Source organism: Anser anser (genome assembly GCF_964211835.1).
Source record: "Anser anser genome assembly, chromosome: 1".
NCBI classification, from domain to species: domain Eukaryota; kingdom Metazoa; phylum Chordata; class Aves; order Anseriformes; family Anatidae; genus Anser; species Anser anser.
The window spans coordinates 122,686,976-122,710,456 of NC_139720.1; the positions used below are offsets into that span (position 1 = coordinate 122,686,976).

A 23,481-nucleotide genomic window follows, 5' to 3' on the forward strand; every position below is an offset into this window, starting at 1 on the left:
TAATAAAAAGGACTGTACAGTAAAAAGTAATTTAAAAGTATATGCAGAGAGATGGGTATCTTTATTTTTCATTTCTGAATTTCTAGCTGTAGAAATATTATAATCAAATATTGATTAGTAATTACATTCTACAACAAATTTGAGTCACTCAGAAGAGGGCTCTTTCTAATGGACAAATTTCCTGCTTTGAATATCCTTCATAATAGAGTCAGCACAAGCTAGCTCAGAGATTGTTCAGGTATGAAGACTGCATTTTGTGAGCCAGATATGCCTCACATCCTCAGCTGAGCCAACAGTACTTGTGATACACTTTATTCAGCTGTGAGAGCCACTTGTTTCATGTCTTCCAAAAACATCAGCTTGTAAAACTGGAATCCTTATTGTGAGAACTGTTGCATCTGTTCAACTGTCAAATCAGTGTCTTAAAAATAAAAAGTATTTTTAGGTTTTCAAATCTTAGAATGAATAGTTTTATGAGGTATCTACTGAAATGAGGGTTTTAAACTGCATTTTTTCAAGAGTAATTGATGCTTATTCCTTTGTTTAAACAATTATTTAAACATTTTTACTGTTAATGTTATTTTCAGAAACTTTGTGGGAAGCAGATGTCTTACTGCACTTCTCTGTATCTTAGGTTTGACTCGGATACAACAGAACTCCATAGCTGGATGACCCGCTCGGAAGCAGTACTTCAGAGTCCTGAGTTTGCAATATATCGAAAAGAGGGAAATCTCTCAGATCTCAGAGAAAGAGTCAATGTAGGAGAAAGTACTAATATATATGTTTGTTAGTTTGTATTAGCTTGTAAAAGTGCTTTCAAAGCCCAAGTTTAAATGGGTTCAAATGTAAACTGACAAGCGTTGATTGACCATATGCACACGAGAAAATTAGAAGTGTTCAGTATTTTTGTACGTTTCAGATTTTGGCGCCAAAAGCGATACACAGAGATCTCTGAACACAGAGATCTTTTTTATTCATACATACCCATATTTAATTAAGGTATTCTAGATTTATGAAAGTCTTTGGTAAAGTTGAATCTCAGTCTATAAATTACTTTTTAAGTATGCACTATAATTCTATACTAATGGCTTAATTTGACATTATACATTCACAAATTGAAGGATGGGAAGTGTCATATTTTGGTGTATATTAGAGTAAATCTGCATCTAATTCATCCTACAGTGCTGTAAAATATATCTGAAAATACAGTCTCCACAGAAATTATTTTAATCTGTTTTTTGTACCATGGCTGAACTGAAAATGGTTTTCTACTTTTTGCAAAAGTATTCTGCACTGCTTAAGAAGTAGCTGTGTTTGTGTATGTTTTGCACACTCTGAATTTGCCCTTTGAAAACTAAACTATTAAAAATTGCCTTCAGTATTTAGTATTTGGAGCTAGTTGCAAAAACCTTGCCTTTTCTGAGTAAGAGAAAGGGGAATTCTTTTTATAACAAGCTATTATGCTTATAGTATAATAGCATATCATGGGACCTCATTAAAAATAAGGTGATATGGACTCCTAAAACACAAACAGATGGAACAAATTTACTGAACTGAAGTTAGTTTTGCTGCTGTTTTTTCTTACTGTCTGCTTTTCCATCATAAATTAACAATGATTGAGTGATACTGAATTTTGTGATTGTAAATATACATTTAGATATTTCTGTTAAATAACAGTTTTGTTGCAATAATTTTTTTATTAATGTTGTCATAACGTTACTGCTAGTAAGTATCCATTAGAGTGTAATATAATGAATTTAGTTTACGGCACTACTTCATGTTATGTAAATGTACATAAATATATATATGGAAATATGCAAACCGGATCAAACATACAGAGAAGATTTGATGGATTCAAATGCTTCCATAGCAGGATAATAGGATTCATCTCATACATAAACAGATATATAGGTAATTTGCTGAGTGCTTCCATCTTCATGGTAGGTAAAATTAAAAAAGAAAAGAAAAAAATGCTCCTGTCTCCCCTTCATCTATTCCCATTTTGAGGAACAATTTCAAGGATGGCAAATCAGCTCCTGTTTTGACCTATTGTGTTGAATATCTGCAATGTCAGGTTTCCCTAAGCAATAAGATGCTTCACCTCATATTGTCACTTTCTAAGATTTTGTAAAACCATTAAAGGACTCAGGAGCTATGGTTCACCTTCCCCCTTCTTTCCTTTCTTTGCTCCCGAGGAGGTGGTGATCTGTGTCGCTGCAAGTAAGGGGTAGAGGTAGGTGAACTACAGATCCTCCTCTGGTCCCATCTGGATTTCTCAGCAGCGCTTGCCTTGCCTTTGTTGGTGCTGAGGAAGAACATTGGGGTTGGGAAGCCACTGCTTACAGCATTTATACAGATCTCATTTAGGTCAGTGAAAACATATGTAATACGTTTAAGTAATATGAGGGAAAAGCAGTGTGAAGTTTGATCTGTGCATGGGCATTGAAAGTTTGAAATCAGGGCACTGGAGATGGCCGGAGGTATTTCAGATGTTTCTTTAACCTCCTCAGAAATGTAATAATTGGATGGTTAAGGAACCAATTTCCAACTTTTTTTTAATGAAATGTACTGAGCAGTAGAATTTAATTTGTGTCATGGGGAGTCTAAGACAAACCAGCAACTCTAAATAAAAATATGAGAAATTAACTTATATCCCTCATTAGTAAAATTTTTAGTAAATTAGTAAATTTTAAATTAGTAAATTAGTAAATTAGTAAATTTTAGTAAATTAGTAAATATTTTTAAATACTAAGACTGACTTTGATTTCATATAGTATCACTGCTTTTAAAATAAACATTTTATTGAGAAGATCAAGTTACATGTAGAAGTTTCAAGCTTTTTTTAACGGATAAAACATTTGGATGGCATTTTAATTTGATAGAGAAAACTCTGTAGGATTGACGAGTAATACCTGGATTCTGTGTGGAACAGTTTCCAGTTCATGCAAATCTTTCTACATACTTCCCAAGAAGAAAAAAAAAATGGGGGGGAGGGGGGTGTTTAAAGTGCCAGGTTTTAAAATGTGTCCTGGCCTGGGTTCTATCTCCTCATATTAAACTAATAGCCAAAGCAGGAAGTATTATCCAGTTCATTGATTTGTACACAGTATTGTTGTTACTTGTTATCTCTTTTAGTTTCTATTTCCCTCACAATGAGGCTCAAATCAATGAAAAATAAGATAGTGTTTTTTATTAGACTGTAATCTCCAGTAAGGCTGTTGAAGGCATTTAACAAAAGATAAAATATCAAAAGTAAAAACATGTTAGTGATAATTGTAAAAGATTGTATTTTACTGATATACACAGTCATACCCCAACATTGTACTTGCATATGCATGATACCCTGCACACATGCACACAGAAGTACCATCTTGCACTTAGTGGCTATCGTTTAGTTTCCTTGCATTGCAGATTGGTGTAGCATAGGACACCTATGCTTGACTGATGTCAGACTTACCATTTATTGCCAACTGTGGTAGCCACTCAGTCCCATAGCCTTTTCTTAATGATTTTCTTTTCTACTGTTCTTTTGAAGACAGGTTATTAATTGGATGGTTATTTTGTTGTTGTTATTGTCGAAGCATCTTAGTCCTACTCATCATTTTTCTTGGAGTCACTTTCATATGACATAGTGGAAGTACATCTGTTGTATGGTGGAGGGACCCAGACTTCAGAAAGGACAGCCACAAGGAAAGCTCTTTTGCCATCATTGATGATTCACCAAGTTCAAAAGCCTGCTCCCATCCCAGTTCAGAGAAGGCCTCGGGGAGACGGAGCCAAGAGCAGGCTGTATGAAACATACTGTGTTTGCTAAGTCATCTGCTGTTCAGATACTGGCAGGAAATTAGCCTTTAGCAGATGTGTTACATAGACTGAATATATTAGAGATGCACAGGAAGTCCATTCTTGTGTCTGTGGAGGACCAAAAATATGTATAGTCCTTCCCAGCTGCAAGAGAAAGGTACTTGCCTTAACTGGCCAGACTTGACACCATTATTGTGGAAATTTGTAGGACAACAATATTACTCCTAAATAATGAAGACATTCAAACATTAATGCCACAACTATCATTACACTGCATAACACTGTTAACATTTTCAAGTTAATGCATGTATTTTACTGAAAACAGGCCTAACAATGACTCCGGCTTTTTGTTTGTTTCTCTTAAGCCATAATAAACCTTCATTGTTTCAAGTTCAAATATATGAAGGTTCAGGTACAACAAGTTAAAAATTGCTAGATAGAAAATCTTGCTTGGTAAGAAGTCAAACTTGAGTTTGCACATCAGTTAATTAAGAACAAAACTCCCTGAAAGTAGTTTTGGTTAGACAAGAAGCAGCACTGTGAAATTCAAGATCAAAGGTAAATATCTGAGAAACTGATGTAAGGGAAAATGTCAGATACCTTGGGCAATTATATTTGTTCTTCTGGGATTCTCCCAGTTCTCGCTTCATTTTCTTTTAGTGACTTTCTTCAGACATGCTTAGTGGGACCTGGATATTTGAAAGCTGAATCACTGTCAGAGCCAGTGATGATAATGTTACAATCTTCTGCTCACATGGGTAGTTGACCAGAGTTACAAGAGATCAGGGAATACTACTCGTGTACATCCATTTACAGAGCTCACAAAATAAGATTTTGATTTGATATGAATAACATCTGAATTCATTGGAATGTCACTGTTTTCAATGTTAGGGAGTCATTAACTGCCAAGTAAAATCTTAGGGTCAAATAAAACTCTCAGAATGTTGTGAAAATCACTTCTTCGTGTTCAGCTGACATTTAGCTAAAGATGCATTTTTAGTGTTATTAAATAAGCTAAAACTAAGCCATTATACATCTTTATTGCCGGTTATAAAATATTCCTCAAAGAGAATTTATCCCCTATTAAATGAAAGCCTGTCTTCTTATATTTCTGCATTTTTTCTAAATAAAAATAAAAGAATAATACAGGAAACAAAAATATAAAAAGAAAAAAAATACTGTTCTGGAAAAAATGTAAAATTATTTTGCAGCTACCACAAGTTTTCATCAGAAGTGTTGTCAGCAATGTAAAGAACCTAGAAGTTTCAAAATTTCGCAAAAGTTATCCCAGCCTACTTGTATCATTAATGAACCTGAATGGAGAATATTGTCCCTATCAGTAAAGGAAGCAATGACAAAACACTCAAAAGGATAAACGAGAGGTGTTTATGGGACTACTGCTCTGTTTATTTCTTGGCACTTTGCATTTGCTCATGGAAATCGTTCCTCCGAGGAACTTAAAAATGTAAGATACAGTTTGTGGGTTCAGCTGACAACTGTGCCATGTAGAGAGTAAGAGCAGGACTATATTAGTGCTATTAAGCAAGCAGGGTAAATTTCCAACTTTCTCCCCAAATCAGGTAAATTGTCCCATACTTTCTGTTTGTACGAGGACCAAGAGGACAGCCTTTTCTCCTTTGACTAGCATGATGTTTTCTGTGTGTATATGTGTGTCTTTCTGTATCTACTGTTAGCCCTTCATTTTTATGATATATGCTAATTACATTTAAAAAACAAAAAAACAAAAAGTGGAGAAAAGCAGTTGACTGTGTTTGATATGTGCCAAATTTTCATGTTTATTTTTAAATGCTTTACATATAGTGTTTGTATTTTCTATCAGTACATGGAAACATTGATCTTTTGGGAGAGAGGCAGACATTTCTCCACATTTTTCTGGACACCAAAGGGTTCACTGCCATAGACTTCAATGTCAAATCATTTTTATATTTTAAAAAGCTATTTTAAGTGTATTTCAGATTTTTTATGATTCATTTGGGTTCACTACAGTTGCGGTTATGATAATTGCACATCTGGCATTACAGACGGAGCAAGATTATTTTCAGTATACTTTAGTGTTTTTATGATTCTTCTGAGTTTGCTGTAGTTAGACTCACGCTAATTATACCTGGCATTATAGACAAAGTAGTATTAATTAAGATTCTATAGTCTTGAAACTTTGCGGAGAATTAATAGAATAGGGTATTTTGAAAAAAAAAATAAATTGTGCAGCAGAATGGTACAGGATTTTATTGACCTACAGAAACTACAAATAATTAATACAGTCATCTGCAGTTTATTGGGATTAAACTTTGTTAATTTGCGGTGATAATTTATCAGTATGGAAAACATGTTTATCAATTTCAAAATACTTCCATCCTTAATTCTTTCCCAAATATCCTTTTTATATATTTTATCTATACAAAATTTTATCATCAAAAGTGTTAGAAGCTTCGACATACTGTTAGAATGTCTGCTGTTCAGTCATTCCTGTATGCACAAATGAATGGCAGCTGTAAGTAGATGGCAGATGTGTGAATTTAACTGAAAATCTCGCTTTTTAGTATCTCCAGGGAGCTTCTTCAATTGATTCTTTTATATGTGCTTTTTGTAGAAATGTCTTCCTCCTTCCTTAATAATCAATCAATGTTTCAGAGTTTTCTGTTAGGCAAAATAAAGTTCAGCCCTGAAAATCCTAGTGTTTATTTTCATTGGAAGTTATTATAATTTAGTGTGCACGCTACCGAAGCGGGTTAAATTTTAAATAAGTAAAGCCTCACAATTTCAAATCTTTTGGCATTGCTCGATTTTCATAAGCTTTTTATTGAATAAATCATGTATCTTCCCTACTACAAAGTACAGAAATTTAAACTGAAGATGTTTTAAGCATCATACTTTAAAAGCTATTTTGAGAGTTTATTGAGAAGTACTTATATTACTTCCTCCTAGGCATAGCAATCTATATAATAAATAAGATTTTCAAATGTGAGCGTATAACATTATTCTAATAAATGCATTAGTAGACACCTAGATGAGGTTTCTTTCCAGTTGTAAAGAACTTTTTCACCTTGAGAGTCAAGTCATAGAGAATGTGTCTTTGCTGTGGAAATAAAGAAGGGGATCAGTAAGCCTAGTGTGGTCAGTCAGACTGAAAAGCCACAGCCAGGACTGTGTCACCATCCTGTACATGTTACCTAGGATTTGTGTGGTGTGTCCTTTTGTATGTGCTGTGATAAACTGAGGGACTCAGAATTAGAGCAAAACATGTTGGTTAGGGTCTCTGAGAGTTATGTATAATTTGTTTTATTGTAGGTATCAAACTGTGACCCTGTGCTTCTCCTGAACTAAACAAGGAATTTTAGAGCTGGCTTAGAGCTTCTAAATTATAGCTAACTAGATGACTAAATTAGTCTAAAGTCAAAGATGTGACTTGATGTTGTTAATTATGAGACAACACTGAGGGGCTGTTAGATCTAAAATAATTTTATTTCCCATCTATGTTATTACCATCTCAAAAGAAATTAGAAGCTTCAATTCCTACTGTATCCTGAAACTTTATCAGGTAGCCTGCACCTGCTGTCACTAGCTAGCGTGAGCACACCTGAATGCGGGTGAGAAATTTTTGAGTATGGAAAGGTCAATGAGAGTATTAGGTACAAAACGTAAGTGGAAGCCTGTGTTAATTCTGCAGTTTACTCTACTCTTACCTAGTGGCTCATATATGGACTTCTACTATATATGCTTACATATATGTTAAATACGTTAATATGCATTTGTTTTGTTTTGTTTTTGTTTTTTTTTTGCCAACAAAAGACTAAAATAAGGAATAAGATGGTATTGGTGTTCAGTACTGTGGTATGCCATGAAACACTGTTGTTTAGTTAGCATGCTCAATTCTTACTGTTATAAATAGGAGCCATGTGAGAAAAGAGCAAATCTTCTATTCCTCCACAAGGAATTTCTGTTGAACATATATTATTATTCTGAAATACTGGGCTTTGAATAGCTCTTAATTTGTCTGTCTTTTATTTGTCTGTAAAATAGTGATGTGTATCATTTGTCAGCTCTGTTGTGTTCTGGTTCTCAGTTTATGTATCTGACTTTATGACTGACTTCTCTCCTGATCATATGTGATACTTTGTGGTTTCATTGCAAACTGGGAGGCTGGCAGGGAAATGTGGCAGATTAAATGGTCTCAAGAAATCAGAAGTCATCCCTGAGATTAATTACTTTCTTCTTCAAAATTCCTCTTTTGAAATACTCACCTTTCCTGTCATGCTGCAGGCCATCCAGCGAGAAAAGCCTGAGAAGTACAGAAAGCTGCAAGATGCCAGCAGATCAGCTGAGGCCCTGGTGGAACAGATGGTGAATGGTAATTACATGGGAGTTGATTTAGATAATCTTCTTAGGGATTTGATAAACGCACAGGTTTTTATTTATCACAAGAATTATATTAGCAAATACTGTCTAAATGGAACAGTAAAGTAAATTGCATTATATTTCTTTTATTATTTCTGAATGTTAAATCTGTTAATTAGTAAAGAGAACAGAATCTTAGAACTTCAGTATATTGAAAATAAATGTGTGTAAAATGAACTGTATATTAATAATCTGGTCTGCATAGGGACTAAAGTTGTAATCTTGTTTTCTGAGTATGCTAAGTTTTTGAAGATACATTCATTCATCAGTTAGAAAACTGACAGCATTACTCTGAACAGTTTGAAAGAAGTGTGTTCTGACTTTTCTTATAAAACACTGTATATTTAATTATATACATTGCTGTAATGTTCTGTATTATAGAAAATATACAGTTTTATTGGGTTTTGGAAGAGATTTTTTTGGCATTTGGCAATTCAAAGATAATAAATATCAAAGCTTATAAAAATCTTTGAAAAGAAAGTTAGTTGCAAGTTTTTTTTATTTTTTACCATTGAATGTTCCAAAAAAATATTATTCTATTATTTCACTTTTTGAACCTCTGAGTATTTTTAAAGGAAAAATAGAAAATCCAACAGAAAGATAGATGAAAGTAAAGTTGTATGTCATGTCATTGTCCTTGATGTTAAAGAATTTATAATTTTGCAATAAAATATTAAACATGGGCACTATCTGTCATACTGATAGGCTTACCAAAATACAGTTGTTGAATGCACTGAGCTTTAGAACATGTATTTTACATTAAATTGTTGTAATAAAGAATCAAGAATTTAATAAGAATTTATTTGCTAGGACTGAAATGGTAAGCAAAGTAAGTTTGATGGAATCCTAAGATTATCTTGCTTAAGTATGGAGTTGTAATACTTTATAAAAGTGGGAATCCTTGCATTCTGGGCATATTTAATTACAATTACTGTAACAACTGTTGCAAGGTTTCCTGTCTCAGGCTCAGTGAATAATCTGAAGGAAGGGAGTCTGGTCTGCAAGTCTAGTATGCACCCTCTCTTGCACCCTCTTTTAAATCCTATGACTGTTTTCCATGGCTGATCATAAAAAAAAATAAATAAAAAGGCAAAAACTCTGTCTTTTTTGACATGATTTCTGCCAGGGAGAACGGGCTGTACAGGATTTATTTCTTTGGCCATTTGCAGGCTCACACCTCAGGAATTCCAGCTTCAGCTTCATTAGATTAAGTATCTTAAGTAGTCATGTTCTCAAGGTTCTCTTTTTTTCTCCTTCAGTCCATGGGTTTATGTTTATTCACAGCTTATCGGTGTTGTGATCTCAACTGTGGATAGCTGTGCATATAATTATTTCTAGCATCTCACAAATCTCTTTTCAGAAAGCATGTCTTCAAGTTAGGATGTAAGCATGGGGTAGTCTAGCTAAGCCAGCATGATTTTATCTGTTTCCTGACAATTGCTTTGAACTCTGTATCATGCCATACATCATAGTGACCTTGGTAGCAAGAATATTCCAGCAAAGGTGACAGGTTAGGTGTCTATATGAATGAAGATCCTTTTTTTGTGGTGATTTTAGGGGAGAAACAATTCCTTTGAAAAGAGATACAGTTCCTCTGGCCTAAATTGTTTCTGGGACTATCAGCTACTCCACTACTGCAAACGCAATTTGAAGGATAGTATTTTGAAATGGTTAAATAACGCAGTGATCACCACCAGGTGAGAGCACCAGAGAGTGGAATTAATTAACATTACTTGAGAAGAACTGTAAAATGATTTTTAAAAAGAATTTTGTAAATGGCATACGTTGCTAGGTGTTCAAAATTATGTGTTGAGCACAGAGGAAATTAACCACAGAGTTCAGCCTTGGTACTTCTACAAACACCACATTTTCTATTAGTCTTTCCATCCAAATCATTATGCTCAAATGAATTTGCAATTAGATTATCTGTAAAATGATACTGAACTGAAAGGTATGTAAAAAAGTAGCTCAACGTTAAACCTACATCTTAAACAGTAATACACTTAAGGGACTTTATATTTTACACAGTGATTCAACTAAGTTTCTCTAGTCTATGTGTGGCTTGTCAAAATTTGTTTGGGACATACAGTCTTCATCTCTTTATTATTTTTCTGTTGATTTCTGTGTTCATTATGAATAAGTGGAAAGATTATATCACAGGAGAGTTTTGTTGCAGAATCTCCAAAATAAGGTTCAACAGAGCAGACTGACTATACCTACATACCTGCCTCTTCTAATTCTGGAACTCTTTTCCACAACATAGGAAAAAAGTGGAATTAAAAGTACCTCTTTGGATTAATAGGAGACACATAGTTTAGCATCTGGTGGAGGGAACATGTACTCCGTTATCTTGAATGAAGAACCTTTTTAATTTTTCACAATTATAATTTACAAACCTCACATGATAGTGCTCCTATCATTATTCTGTGTGGTGCTTTCTTTAGGGAAATCATTCAGTGATGTAGCTGATGATTGTCATGCATATTTCAGTATTACAGTGTAATCTCTAATTAAAAGACCACCCAAGGCAAACAGATTTAAGATGAAGATAATTTGTAAAGGTAACTGATAACAATTTAACCACATTGCTAATTTTTATTTATTATATGTCAACTAGATCTGGACTAAAAATGATTAGAGTCCTAAGAAGATTCCAGTCGTACTAACACTGTATTTTTGGCTTTGCTTATATGTAACGTGTGCTTTCTCTTTGCTCTTAAAAAAAACAAACAAACAAAAAAAACCCACAGTTTCTGAATGTAACAGATGAGGAGTATGAAAACATGAAGTGATCTGTTGGGTTGTAAGAGAGAAATTCACAATGGTGGTGAATTTCATTGCTAAATATAATATATTTATTTTCTTGCTTTTTATTGTTTATTGTGGTAGGAGGGGGAATAAGTAAAAAAGCAGGATTCAAATTCCAGAGAGAATCAGGTTTATTTATTTAGGGCTCATTTATATGTTTTGTAGCACGGAGGAAAATAATCTGAGGAAGTGTATTTATATAGAGCAGCATTCCTGCCTTATGCTTTCAGCCATTGTCAGCAAAAGTGTTCTGAGCAGAAGGAACTTTGATTTCAGACAGTGCATCTGCTCTGAAGTTTGTAAGCAGTGTGTCTATAGGTTAGTACCATTTGAAGGACTTTTCCTACCACAGAAAAATCACTGTTGCCTTACCCTTACCCAGTCACCCATCTTCTACATGGGCCGTACTCTCCCTCTCCTTGCCCATGCTGTTAAGAAGCTTGAATTTTTACAGTCAATGAAAACTTGTATCTACTGTTTTCTGTTTTAGGAAAAAAAAAATATAAATCTGTTATTGTACTCTAAAATGCTATCCTAAAATAGAATAACAAATTCTCTGATGGATGAGGGAAACAGTTTAGCAGTTTGAGAGGACTCTTGACTATTGTAGTGATTTAGAATAAAATAGGGCATTGAGATGAATACTGAGAATTTTGATAGGCACCTTTAAAATGAATACAACTGAATTTGTTGTGATAAAACACATATTGGTAAGGTACCACAGATTGAAGAAAGACACGTATTATCTTGTTTCATTGTGAGTTACCATTTCACATATGCTCATGAGTCAAAAGTTATAAAAACACAGATAATATTACATTATTCTATCACAGATCCATAGCAAATGTTAAATACACTTAAGATATGCTTTATACTAAGTGGTAATTCCAAAGTACTTGCATGTAAGGTGTTGCACAATTAAAAATACTCAGGCACAATTTGTTTTGCACAGTACACATGGTAATAAAATATCTGTTTCCTCTAGATACAGTATATTTATTCACTGATTATATCAGCTCTTAGATTATGAAACATAAAAATATTACGAGCCATTACTGGCAAACTAAGTGTTTTACCAGTGTGTTCCTTCTCCTGATTCTCAATTTTTGTTATGTCTTGTTGCCATAAGTGAAACAGAATGAGGGTATTCATGTTACCATCATGAATGAAGGCTGATGGTTGCTAAAGTTGGTAAAGATAATGAAGAAATCGGTACTTCAGTACAAGTAATGGCCATTTTCTCCATCCTTCTGAAAATGTTATTCTGACATTTGATAGATAACATTTGTGTTGCCTGAGCTGTCTGTGAATTTAGAGAGTTTTAAAAGAGCATCCCATGGAGATTTTCAGATGGCTCTTCACTTCAGCATATTATGCTGTCTAATAGAGGTGTACCTCTGTATTCTTTTACCAAACATCTCTCCACACTCCAGTCTTGTACTCCCACTTCAGTTACATGAAGAGCAAAAGCATTTCATCAGCACTTCTAGAATCACATTTAGACTGAAAGTTTAGATATTAAAGAATTGAAGAAAATTGAATTATATTTTGTATTTTCACATGCATGTTCCATTAAGAGGGACACAGCAGTGAAAGGAAGAAAAGAGGATCTGGTGAATCTAGATTTTCATCAGAAATACAGTCCACTCTGAATCCTTGAAAAAATATTGCAGAGAAATGATTGTTATGTATGGAGAGTCCATGACTGCACTTCCCCTGGTAATCGTAATCTTGCCTAAGGGTACTTCAGAGACTGTGGAAGCTGAAAAGCAAAGAGAGGAGGAGTAAATAAAAGTGATCTTAGTGCACCATCCTTCTTTGCCAAAGTCATAGGCAGTGTCTTAAATGTTCAGAGGTAATCATGAGCACAGTGTCTGGGATGTCTGCTCTCTCCAAAGAATATGCAGCATTTTTATAACCAAAGTCACAACAGGACAGAAGCAATTGTTGAAATATAACATAGTTAAAGGCTTGTCTTCTATTTGTGTGTTTCGTTTTGTTGTTGGTAAGATTCATTATCTATCTGCCTGGTCAACTTTGTTGTTGCACGGACATGCTTTGTCATTCAGGTTTATAGTGCTTCTTCACACCTTGCTGCATATTAGACATTACACTTTAAGAAAGTGAAGTAGTTCTGGAACAACATCTCCAAATGGAAAACACACAAAAATACCAGACCACTGATGGCTTCTATTAAAATGTGTCAAAATATTGTTTACCTCTTTAAACTTTAACTTTTGTTTTATACCCTTGCTCAGTCATTAAACTGTACCAGCCATTTTCCAGAGTACAGCATGTATGTATAGCTGATGCAACCACCACGGTTGCCATTATGTCCCAGTAGTTCCGCTCTTCTGATTTTTCTGCATTTTTGCTTGTACTTTTTGTAATAACGTAAAATTTGCTTGGCTAGAGCAATATCCTAGAAACAGAATATGTCCAGGGATCTGCTGCCATGTACTGCAGAATCGTCTAAGTGACACCAAATGAAATCATCCCAAACTGAATTCAGAATAGTGTTTACCACAGAACTATGGACTCTAGAGCAGACATGATCCCTAATTAGTGTGATTTACCATATAGATTAAATTATGGTCATTCCTTAGAAAAATTATTTCAATTAATTTTCAGTACTATTTTAAATAAGGCCTTTAGGCACAATTGAGACTCATTTTCCTAAGTCCTACATTCCACAATTGGACATAAACTTCACAATTTTGTATCCCTGATGAGGATTTTTTCCTGCAGATTAGGAATACCGTCTATAGCCAAGTTAAACTATGTCAACAGTATATCAAAAATCACAGGGAAAGCTTTTGTTTTATTTGCATTTAAACACAGTTTTAAGAAATACAAAAACACCTGAAATCTGTTTATTTTGATAAAAGCATAGCTTTTATTTTACTGGTTAACCGGTGTATGACTTACTGATGATGTTATTAAAAATGTCCTTAAATACATATGTGATCGAGAAGTTTATTACTTTTGAAATTGGTATCAGCTCCATTGCTATGTTTATTATTGTATGTCATCCCAGTAAAAAATGGTTATGAATCACAATTAAAATTCCCCTGAAAAATAAATGAGTTTATAAATTTTTAATTTAAAGTAATATTAACATTAGTAAGTTAATATTATTTTGAACTCAATCTAAGTTCAGCTTTCAAAATAATTATAAATGTTCTTGAAGGATTCCTTTGTTCATTCTTGATATGCCTGACACTCTTCACAAATTATATAATACATATTTTTCCATTAAATAGTTCTAAATATTTGCCTTTTCTCTAATAACCTAAGTCAGTTTTCTTTTGTGAACTGTAATTTAAGACCGCTTACTGAACAATAGACAGAAACAGGCAAACTATATTAGATGAACTAAACCCTGGCTGGAAACAAGTATAAAGAGATGTCACATACAGTTTCTTGACTCTGAGTCTTTCTTTGCCTGATGTCTACTGATGGCCACTGTAGGAGACAGCGTACTTGCCTACATTGTGCTTTGATCTGATCAGTATGATTATTCTTTAACACTTATGATATTTCTAAACTAGCACATAATGCAAAACTTGAGGGTTGGATTACTAAAAGCATCAAAATAACTGTGGAACCTAATTCCCATTCATTTGAAATTAAAAAACAAAAGTGAAACAAACAAAAACCACACACAACAATCTTACATGTTAAAATCTAGTTGTCATCCAGACAGAGCTTTCAAAATCCATCTATAAGGCATTTTGTTATTTCCTACAGCACTGTTAATTAGCTTTATGTATTGTATCTCCACTGTTTTATTCACATTCTTGTACCTTAATGCACTTTACAATTCATTCCCATAGCAAAACAAAACAAAACAAAAAACCCTGACAGCAACTGAAAGCAGTTTTTAAATTTTCCTCTGCTGATATGTAACATCTGTATTTTCAGGACGATAAATCATTATTTGTATTTATTATCTCTCAGATAGAGAAACTAAATAGTTAGAGTATTTTGAAATTAATTTACTTCTTTGTGACTTATTTATCTTTAAGTGTTGAGCTCCTTCTCTTGTATTCTTTCTAGAGGGTCTGAACGCTGACAGCATTCGACAAGCCTCAGAGCAGCTGAAGAGTCGCTGGATTGAGTTCTGTCAGTTGCTGAGTGAAAGGCTGGCATGGCTGGAGTACCAGAATAACATCATTGACTTCTATGGCCAGCTGCAGCGACTGGAGCAGACAGCAGTTACTGCAGAAAACTGGCTGAAAGCACAACCAACACCAGCAACAGACCCTGCTACAGTAAAAGCTCAGTTGGAAAAATGCAAGGTTAGAAATTCTTTTATTATATTGTACTTCCTGTTTGTACCAACAGGTGGCCACATTGTCACCCACACTATGAATATAAAAGTGGAAATTGGACTCCTTATGTTTCCAAGAAAATCATTGAAAATACTTACTGAAGGAAAGGAAGGAATGGTAAATGACAAGGCTAGAACCTAGTATGTGGGTATTTAAAGTTCTGTCCTAAATATTTAGTTATTTTAAAATATTTACATACGTAAAGTTAGAGAACGAGGCCCCTAAACTCTTTATTTCTTTTTTCCTGCAAGGATCTATTTCTTTGGTTCTTCATTAAGAAACTATTGCTCGTTATCTCTGGCTGTAAGGATCTGGGCCTAAAAATTTTCTTCATTGTCAAGTCCAAAATCCTGCTACTGCACACCACTTTACTTGTTACATGCTCTGCATTTTGGTGCAGGGTTGATTGGGTAGTTGAAAGGAGGAATATTCTTCTGTCATCATATGACAGAATTCCAGGAATTTGTGCACAGTCACACCCATTCAATCATAATTCTACATAAATGTTTTTGGTTGCGTGCTGCACCATTGTAGAAATTTGCTCATCTTTCTTGCTGTAGACAACTGTGTAGGCAGGGGTTGTGTCATGACAGTCACTCTTTGCTGTGTGTTTTTGTTTTGAACTAACACATGGAGACTTTTGAAGGGGGCATAAGTACAATACCAATTTTAGAAGTTTGCTCAACCTCTGAGGAAGAGTTTAAATGTGGAGAGCTGCTTATATATGCACTCAGTTCCTAGCTAATACTATTTGACATGAATCCATTTTGTAAACTGAAATGTAGTTATGCATTATAGATTTCATGACATGCTTGTACAAGTTTTTTCTCTATCAAATCTCTGGTTTCTGAAGCTCTCAAACTAAACAAATGTTTGAAAAACACATTTAGAGATCTCTTTGTGCTATTATTTCTATTTTCATGTGTTTCCAAGCTGGCATTGTGCTTACAGGGGTTCTCTGGTTTTCTTGCAAAAAGCTTCTGTTAGAGAAGCTCTGCTACAAACAGTACATTTGGCTTACCCAAAGATGCTAACTTTCCTTTTTTCTTTTTACTTAGCAGTTGCTAGTGTTACAATCTGTTTAAGGTCTCCAGAAGGCATAATAGCAGAACCTGAACCTGTAATGTATTACTGTGGGGCTGCTGGAATTCTATGTGATCTAATGGAGATGGTCCAGGACTGCGGCAAATGTGGAGTTTTTATCTTCCTATCTCCACATGAAAGGAATGCTCCTCAGGCATGGAGTTTGGATGTACAATCTATCTCATTTTCTTTGAGCATTACACTTCTAAAGTGTTAATGCCATGTGAAAGTAACTTCAAACAATGGGAACAGAAATATTGATTGGTGAGAAAAGATCAAAAATATTGCTGAGATTTGTTCTTACTATTACTGATGTAGTTGGAAGCAAAACTATTTTGTAACGTGCAGTGAAATGGTGATTTCATGGCACTAGTGATTTCATTTGGAGAACAGCTTTTTCTTGATTTTTTTTTTTTTTTTAATCCAAACATGCAGGACGAAATCATCCGAATGTCAACCCTTCAGCCTCAAATTGAACAGCTAAAGGCTCAAAGTCAGGCACTGAAAGAGAGAGAACAAGGCCCAATGTTTTTGGATGCTGACCTTGCTGCTTTTACCAGCCATTTCAAACAAATACTTGCTGACATGCATGCCAGAGAAAAGCAGTTACAGACCAGTAAGTATTCACAACAAAAGGTCTGTTTGCCTGACTAACATGCAAAGAATAGGCGTGTACGTTTTGCTTTCCTTCTTTTGTATTTGCTTTTGTTGCACTAAACCAGTAGTACGATTTAGGTGATCTTTTTGTAATTGAATTAGCCTTTTAGAAATTATCAGTACATCATTTATACTATATTAATAGGAAAACAGGGGAAGGTACACTTCTGAAATAAAGGTTTTACTTAGTGTAGTTCTCCCATCAGATTTACTCTTTATAGCACGTATTTGGACAGATTTAGTGGTATATTTTGGCAACATAAAGCTTTATTTAGTTGGATTATGAGACCGAGCTGCCTCTATCTCTGTCAATAGAGAGGAGAGTTTAATTTCAGCAGTGAATCTGCTCTAAACTTGTCTGGAATAGAAATTTAACTCCATAAAACTCATTAAAAAGAGTAGCTAGGGTATCTAGTTTTTCACCATGAGGTGAACTGTTCCTTTTCTTCAACATAAAATATGTTTGCTAGTTGTAACATTATTTGCAGTATTTGTAATAAAATGGATTTTTAAAAGGGAGAAGATGCTATACAAAAAATGAAGGTAACTTTATTATTGATAATAATAAATACCTTTTATACTATGTATTCCTGATACTTAGCATGCCAGTGACTACTTTCTGTATTAATTATAAAATTAAAAGTAAAGTATCAGATAAAAATATAAGCTTAAATTTTCTCAGTAGCAAAGAAATTATTTTTCCCTCAAACCAATGATTGTACTGTTTTGAAATTATACATAGTGCTAGCTCCTTCTAGTGGATCTTTATAGTATTCCTCCTGAGTTCTTTGGAGATGTTTGGAATGATTCCTTTTTTAAAGATTTTTTTTTTTTCAACAACACCTTATTGTTGTCCTCCTGTAGTTATTTCACACATGCACACACACAAACTGGAGAGCTGATTATGCATAAGGGAACTGAGAAAATTAAATACAAGTATGAGACACCATGTGATGAAAGAACGATTTGTAGAAATTTAGTATTAAGGGCTGTAAATTTATTCGTAACACTGAAGATGGCCATGAAATGGATCATATTTAACAATTGCTAATGCCACACGGTTTTAAATGTTGAAATTATTTACCATTCTGCCAACAGGAAAATATGGTAAATGTTAGCTTCCTAATGATTTATTCAATACATAATTTTGTGTAATTGCTGTTTCTGCTTTAGCTGATTTTACTACAGCAAGACCTCACGAACTAACCAGATGGTTATTCCCGTAAGCGAAGTAGTGTGCATTGCCTGACTTACACTGTCACAAAGCAGGGGTTTTGTTTAAGTTTTTCCTGGCAGTAGCTGTTTGTTCCCACTCCTGTGCTGCAATATGCTCCCATTTGCTGTCCACCTGCAGAAGTAGCTGTCCTACAGTGGCAGCACTGAACAGGCCGGGATGAATGTCCTAAACTGATAGAGCACAAAAGTCCCTGGATGAATATTTTACAGAACCGTGGTCTCTTGTTCTTATTTTACGTGGCTGCTCTGCATCACAAAACCTTCATCTAAAACGGTTTAGTTGTCAAGATAAGACTGTTTTATTTACTATGGTATATGCCTGTACTGATACTTTAGGTGAGATCATAGAATCATAGAATATCCCGAGTTGTGAGGGACCCATAAGGATCATTGAGTCCAACTCCTGGCACCACACAGGTCTACCCAAAATTTTAGACCATGTGACTAAGTGCACAGTCCAAATGCTTCTTAAACTCCAACAGGCTTGGTGCAGTGACTACTTCCCTGGGGAGCCTGTTCCAGTGTGCGACAACCCTCTCAGTGAAGAACCTCTTCCTAATGTCTAGCCTAAACCTCCCCTGCCTTAGCTTGACAACATTCCCACGGGTCCTATCACTGGTCACTAAAGAGAATAGATCAGCGCCTTCCCCTCCACTCCCCCTCGTGAGGAAGCTGTAGACCGTGATGAGGTTCTCCCCTCAGCCTCCTCTTTTCCAGGCTGAACAGGCCAAGTGACCTCAGCCGCTCCTCATACATCTTCCCCTCTAGGCCCTTCACCATCTTCGTAGCCCTCCTCTGGACACTCCAACAGTTTTACATCCTTTTTGTACTGTGGTGCCCAGAACTGCACACAGTACTCGAGGTGAGGCTGCACCAGCGCAGAGTAGAGCGGGACAATCACTTCCCTCGACCGACTAGCAATGCCGTGCTTGATGCACCCCAGGGTACGGTTGGCCCTCCTGGCTGCCAGGGCACACTGCTGGCTCATATTCAGCTTCCTGTCAACCACACCCCCCAGATCCCTCTCTGCGGGGCTGCTCTCCAGTGTCTCATTGCCCAGCCTGTACATATAGCCAGAGTTGCCGTGTCCGAGGTGCAAGACCCGGCACTTGCTCTTGTTAAAATTCATGCGGTTGGTGATTGCCCAGCTCTCCATATGATAACATCAGATAATGATGTTGCTCGTTCTTTATTTGTCTTCAGAAATTTTATACACAGTTTTTTCAAAGTGCTAATTTCCTTAAATAACTCTGCTGTAGATATGAATGAACATGATGGGGATACTGCATTATTTATAATCCTGTTTCAGGAAGGTCTTAGGAATCAAAAAAAATGTAAAAAACAAACCAAACAAGCAAACAAACAAACAAACAAAAAACTAGAAGCTGAACTTTAGAATATTTCAAAAAGTCCTGAGTGTTTTCTATTAATTTCCATGACTATTCTTGGCTATTGAACAGAGAAAAGACTGTATCCCATGTCTTCACTGTAGTCTTAGTTTAATAGAAAATGTTGGAATTTGCTGGAATTGCATTTTGTGTATTTCAGCTTCTTGTTTGCATAAATTTTTGATTCTAAATTTTTGATTCATCATTAGTGTTTTTTGTTTTGTTTTGTTATGTTTTATGTTACATTACTCCATTATCTTTCTGTCAAATAAGAGTACTTAGATAATCTGCTCTGGTTTGTTTACAGGGAATTATTTCTGGCAAAAAATAAATTTCTCTAGTTCTAGAAGATTATCTCTTTCCCTCTTTTTTTTTTTTGTTTGGTTTAGTTTTAAGGTTCATGAGTGTTTAGCAGCTTTTTTATGCTGTACAGTAGATAAATAAAATATTAAAGGTTATATCTGATTTTCTCAAATGTTTTTCAACATGATTTGATTAGCATTTCCATTTATTAAATATATATATATAGAGAGAGAGAGAGAAGTACATTTTAAATCTATTTCCTAGTTTGTTTGCAAAGTATCTTACAGCTGGGCTACAAGTGACATTGAAATTGTTATGATACATAAAATAATATTTCACCAATCATTTTGTACTTGAGGAATAAAAAAAATAAGCAAGTGTCTTGTACATTTTGTAACTGCAAGCTATTTTTAAGACCTGAACTATGTTTTAATATTAGTAATATTATTTTTCTGTTTGGTTTTGAGATATTAAGTTTGCTTAGCTTTCTTTGAATGTGCCTTTTGAGCTGAAAACACAGTTCAGATGTATGTAACAAAAATTTTAATAAGTAGCATTCAGGTAATTTAATTTTTCTGTTGCATCTATTTCCTCAGGTAACTTTTTATTCGAATACAGAACAAAAGGAGAAAACAATCTGTGAAATGAGCCTGCATGAGATAATGTCCTCTACTCTGTAGTTCACTTTTTCATTTTCCTTCAGAGTAAAAATGAAAATTTTTAAGTATGGGAAATAAAACCACATACAAATTTTGCATCTTTAAATATATATATAGTTACATTATATCTTGTAGAACTGGAGAGGGCTTCCTTTGTATTTCTTTTAAGAGGTGAATAAATTAGAGAAGTGGAAGTGTTAGAGCACTTGCAGAACCTTGGCTATGTATTATATGAGATTCTTTAAGATTCCACTTTGAAAGTTCATGGTGAAAGATGTGACAGAAGGGAATCACAACCTTTATGAAATCACTAATGTAAGGACTGATGAATTGCTTCAGAGATATGTATTACAAAATAAGCAAAACAAAATTTTGAAAAAAAACATAATGTAGTTATAAACACTGCAGTTGATACTGAGGAGATTTGTATGGGAAATGCATGCAATTTTATCTAAACCATTTGTTCCAGGCAATAAGTCTCTATTGAAATGATCTCATAGGTTGTATTCATTGCCTTTCTTCTTTCACAGTGATGCAATGAAGTGTGGGATTTCTCCTGATGGACAGGAGATGGACATTGTAACATATCCAGTGGGATTTGGTAGTTGTTGAAATAATTGTATTCTCATTTCATTTCTGTTTCAGGAAAAAAAAATAACCAGAAAATCCATTCACACACACAGAAAAAGGGAAAGCCTAATTTAGGTATAGTTTGGGTTGAGGACTTGCTATATCTTTTTGACTACCAATTCAATTCCTCATATAAATATATAGCAGAATCCATATTAATACTTTGTGCTCATCATTTGGACTTCAATCCGCAAACATTATTGTGGCAAAACAAAGTTTAGGATAGAGTTGGACTTGATGATCCTTAAGGGACCCTTCCAACTCAGGATATTCTATGATTCTATGATAATAATAAACAGGTCTGGATGTGTGTGTATGCTATGAGCATGGGGAATTTAGAGATTCATACTGCCTATAGTGAGACCATAAATGTGTTAGATTTTAGACAGATAAAATTAGGTAACAAGGATTCCACTGCAGGAATTTGACTGAATTCTCATCATTGACATCCACAAGTTGCAAGAACAGTATAGGCAATTGTTATCCTAAAATATGTTAAGATGCTTTCTTATGGAGGAAAATGCTGATACATCATTAAAAGAAAAATCTAGCTCAGAAAAAGGTACTGAAAAGTAAAATTTCATTACTAGTAATCTGGAAAAGTGAAATAGGAAAACTGTTGTTTCACTGAACTTTAAAGTGCTTTTTAAATAGAATATTTAGTAGCCAAACTGGAAAGCCACTAGCTTGATAAAATTGACATCTAAAATCCTGCTTGAACTCTTAGTCTTTCCTGCAAATAGTGGAGAACATCATTAGTTAAAAATGGAGAAAAAAAAAAAGTTATCAGTGTTTTAATGATTCTAAAGTTGTTATTATTGGCAAACTTTCAGGATAAGAGTTTTGTGCAGTTTGGTGGAGTTTGCTGTAACAACAAATCTTATGTTTTTTTGACCTGTTCTGTGATGTTCCTCACTACTGTTGAAAATAGCACTTGTATATAGCTGCCTGAAGACATTAGCCAGAAAAAATGTTTTTCATTTAAAGGAGAAAACTGGTATTTATAGAAGTCAAACATTATATCAAAATACTGAATTCCATTTCATATTTTGTAAAGAACAATGCAGATTAAGAGTTGTATACTTTATCATATCTGAGCTGTTAAAATAATGTCTACATTTGGAGTGATGAGTTTAAATGTGTTCTAAAATAGAAATGGTTCGGATTAAATGAATCACAGACAATACAAATATAACTAAGTGACTTAAAAGTTTTAAAATGCTATTTCAATAGACCAGCTGTTAACGATGGTGTTGAGATGAAAAATGCCTGTTTTCTGTGTTTGCAAGCATGTATTACAGTTGCTTTCTGTGTGCATACAATACACCAGAGGGAAAAAAAAATGTTGTCTTCCGTGGTAGCAAGTCTTGGCTTTTTAAGTCTGCAGTTGTGTGTTATAAATCAGATTAGGAAGGATTTTGAAAAGAAGAAAGTGCACCATACAGTATGCCCACAAGAGAGGGACCTTAAGTGGACCTGATTTGAGTATGTTATGATGTCTTGCTGACAATACAAGTTTTTCAAGTAACTTTCTGTTGATAACTACAAAATTAAGTTAAAATAAGCAGTGCATTCTGCCAAGCACTGTTTTATGAAAATGTAAGCAAGCTTGCACTTTGATTCTCTTCTTTGTCAAAATTGCTTTTCGGACAGTTATATCATTTTCCAGTACAGTTCCTTCTCAAACACTGGAGACATACAGGAGATAAAAATAGGTGTTACCTTTTTGAGCTTTTATATACTTTATTTTTATGTCATACAAGTTGGAAATTTTTCAGTGAATTAGCCATGTTATTTGTCTGTATTTTTCTCAATGACTGTATAGGAAACTATTGTTGGGGGAGTATTGCACAGGGAGTATCTCTACTAATGAGTTGGTGTGTGTTCCAGATGTTGTCTATTTAATGGCAGCTGTAATGTTGTTGTAAGAAACACAGTGCGATAAAATTCAGCTTTAATGTAGAAGAGAGATTCATCTTCTAAGCTTTTAACAGATGTCCTAAACAGAACATTCTACTTGAAAAGAAACATTTAACACATGAACACGGGCCATAAAAGGGAATGCTGTTTTCCTACTGTGTTTCTGAAATTAGATTTTGGGTTAAGTACAATGGTTTATATGTTGATCTCTAAATACACACATTTAAATTTTCTTGTCCATTT

General features: G+C 34.5%; 1 protein-coding gene across 24 annotated transcripts in view; it reads left to right on the forward strand.

Moving 5' to 3' along the window:
• DMD (dystrophin) overlaps window positions 1-23,481 on the forward strand; it is a 1,241,706-nt gene that overhangs the window by 504,676 nt on the left and 713,549 nt on the right. For all 24 annotated transcript variants that reach the window (XM_083850706.1, XM_083850697.1, XM_083850709.1 and 21 more), the window contains 4 exons: window positions 635-758; window positions 8,086-8,173; window positions 15,088-15,329; window positions 16,881-17,061. In XM_083850706.1, the coding sequence (XP_083706832.1) occupies window positions 635-758; window positions 8,086-8,173; window positions 15,088-15,329; window positions 16,881-17,061 (635 nt within the window). The remainder of the gene's footprint in view (window positions 1-634; window positions 759-8,085; window positions 8,174-15,087; window positions 15,330-16,880; window positions 17,062-23,481) is intronic.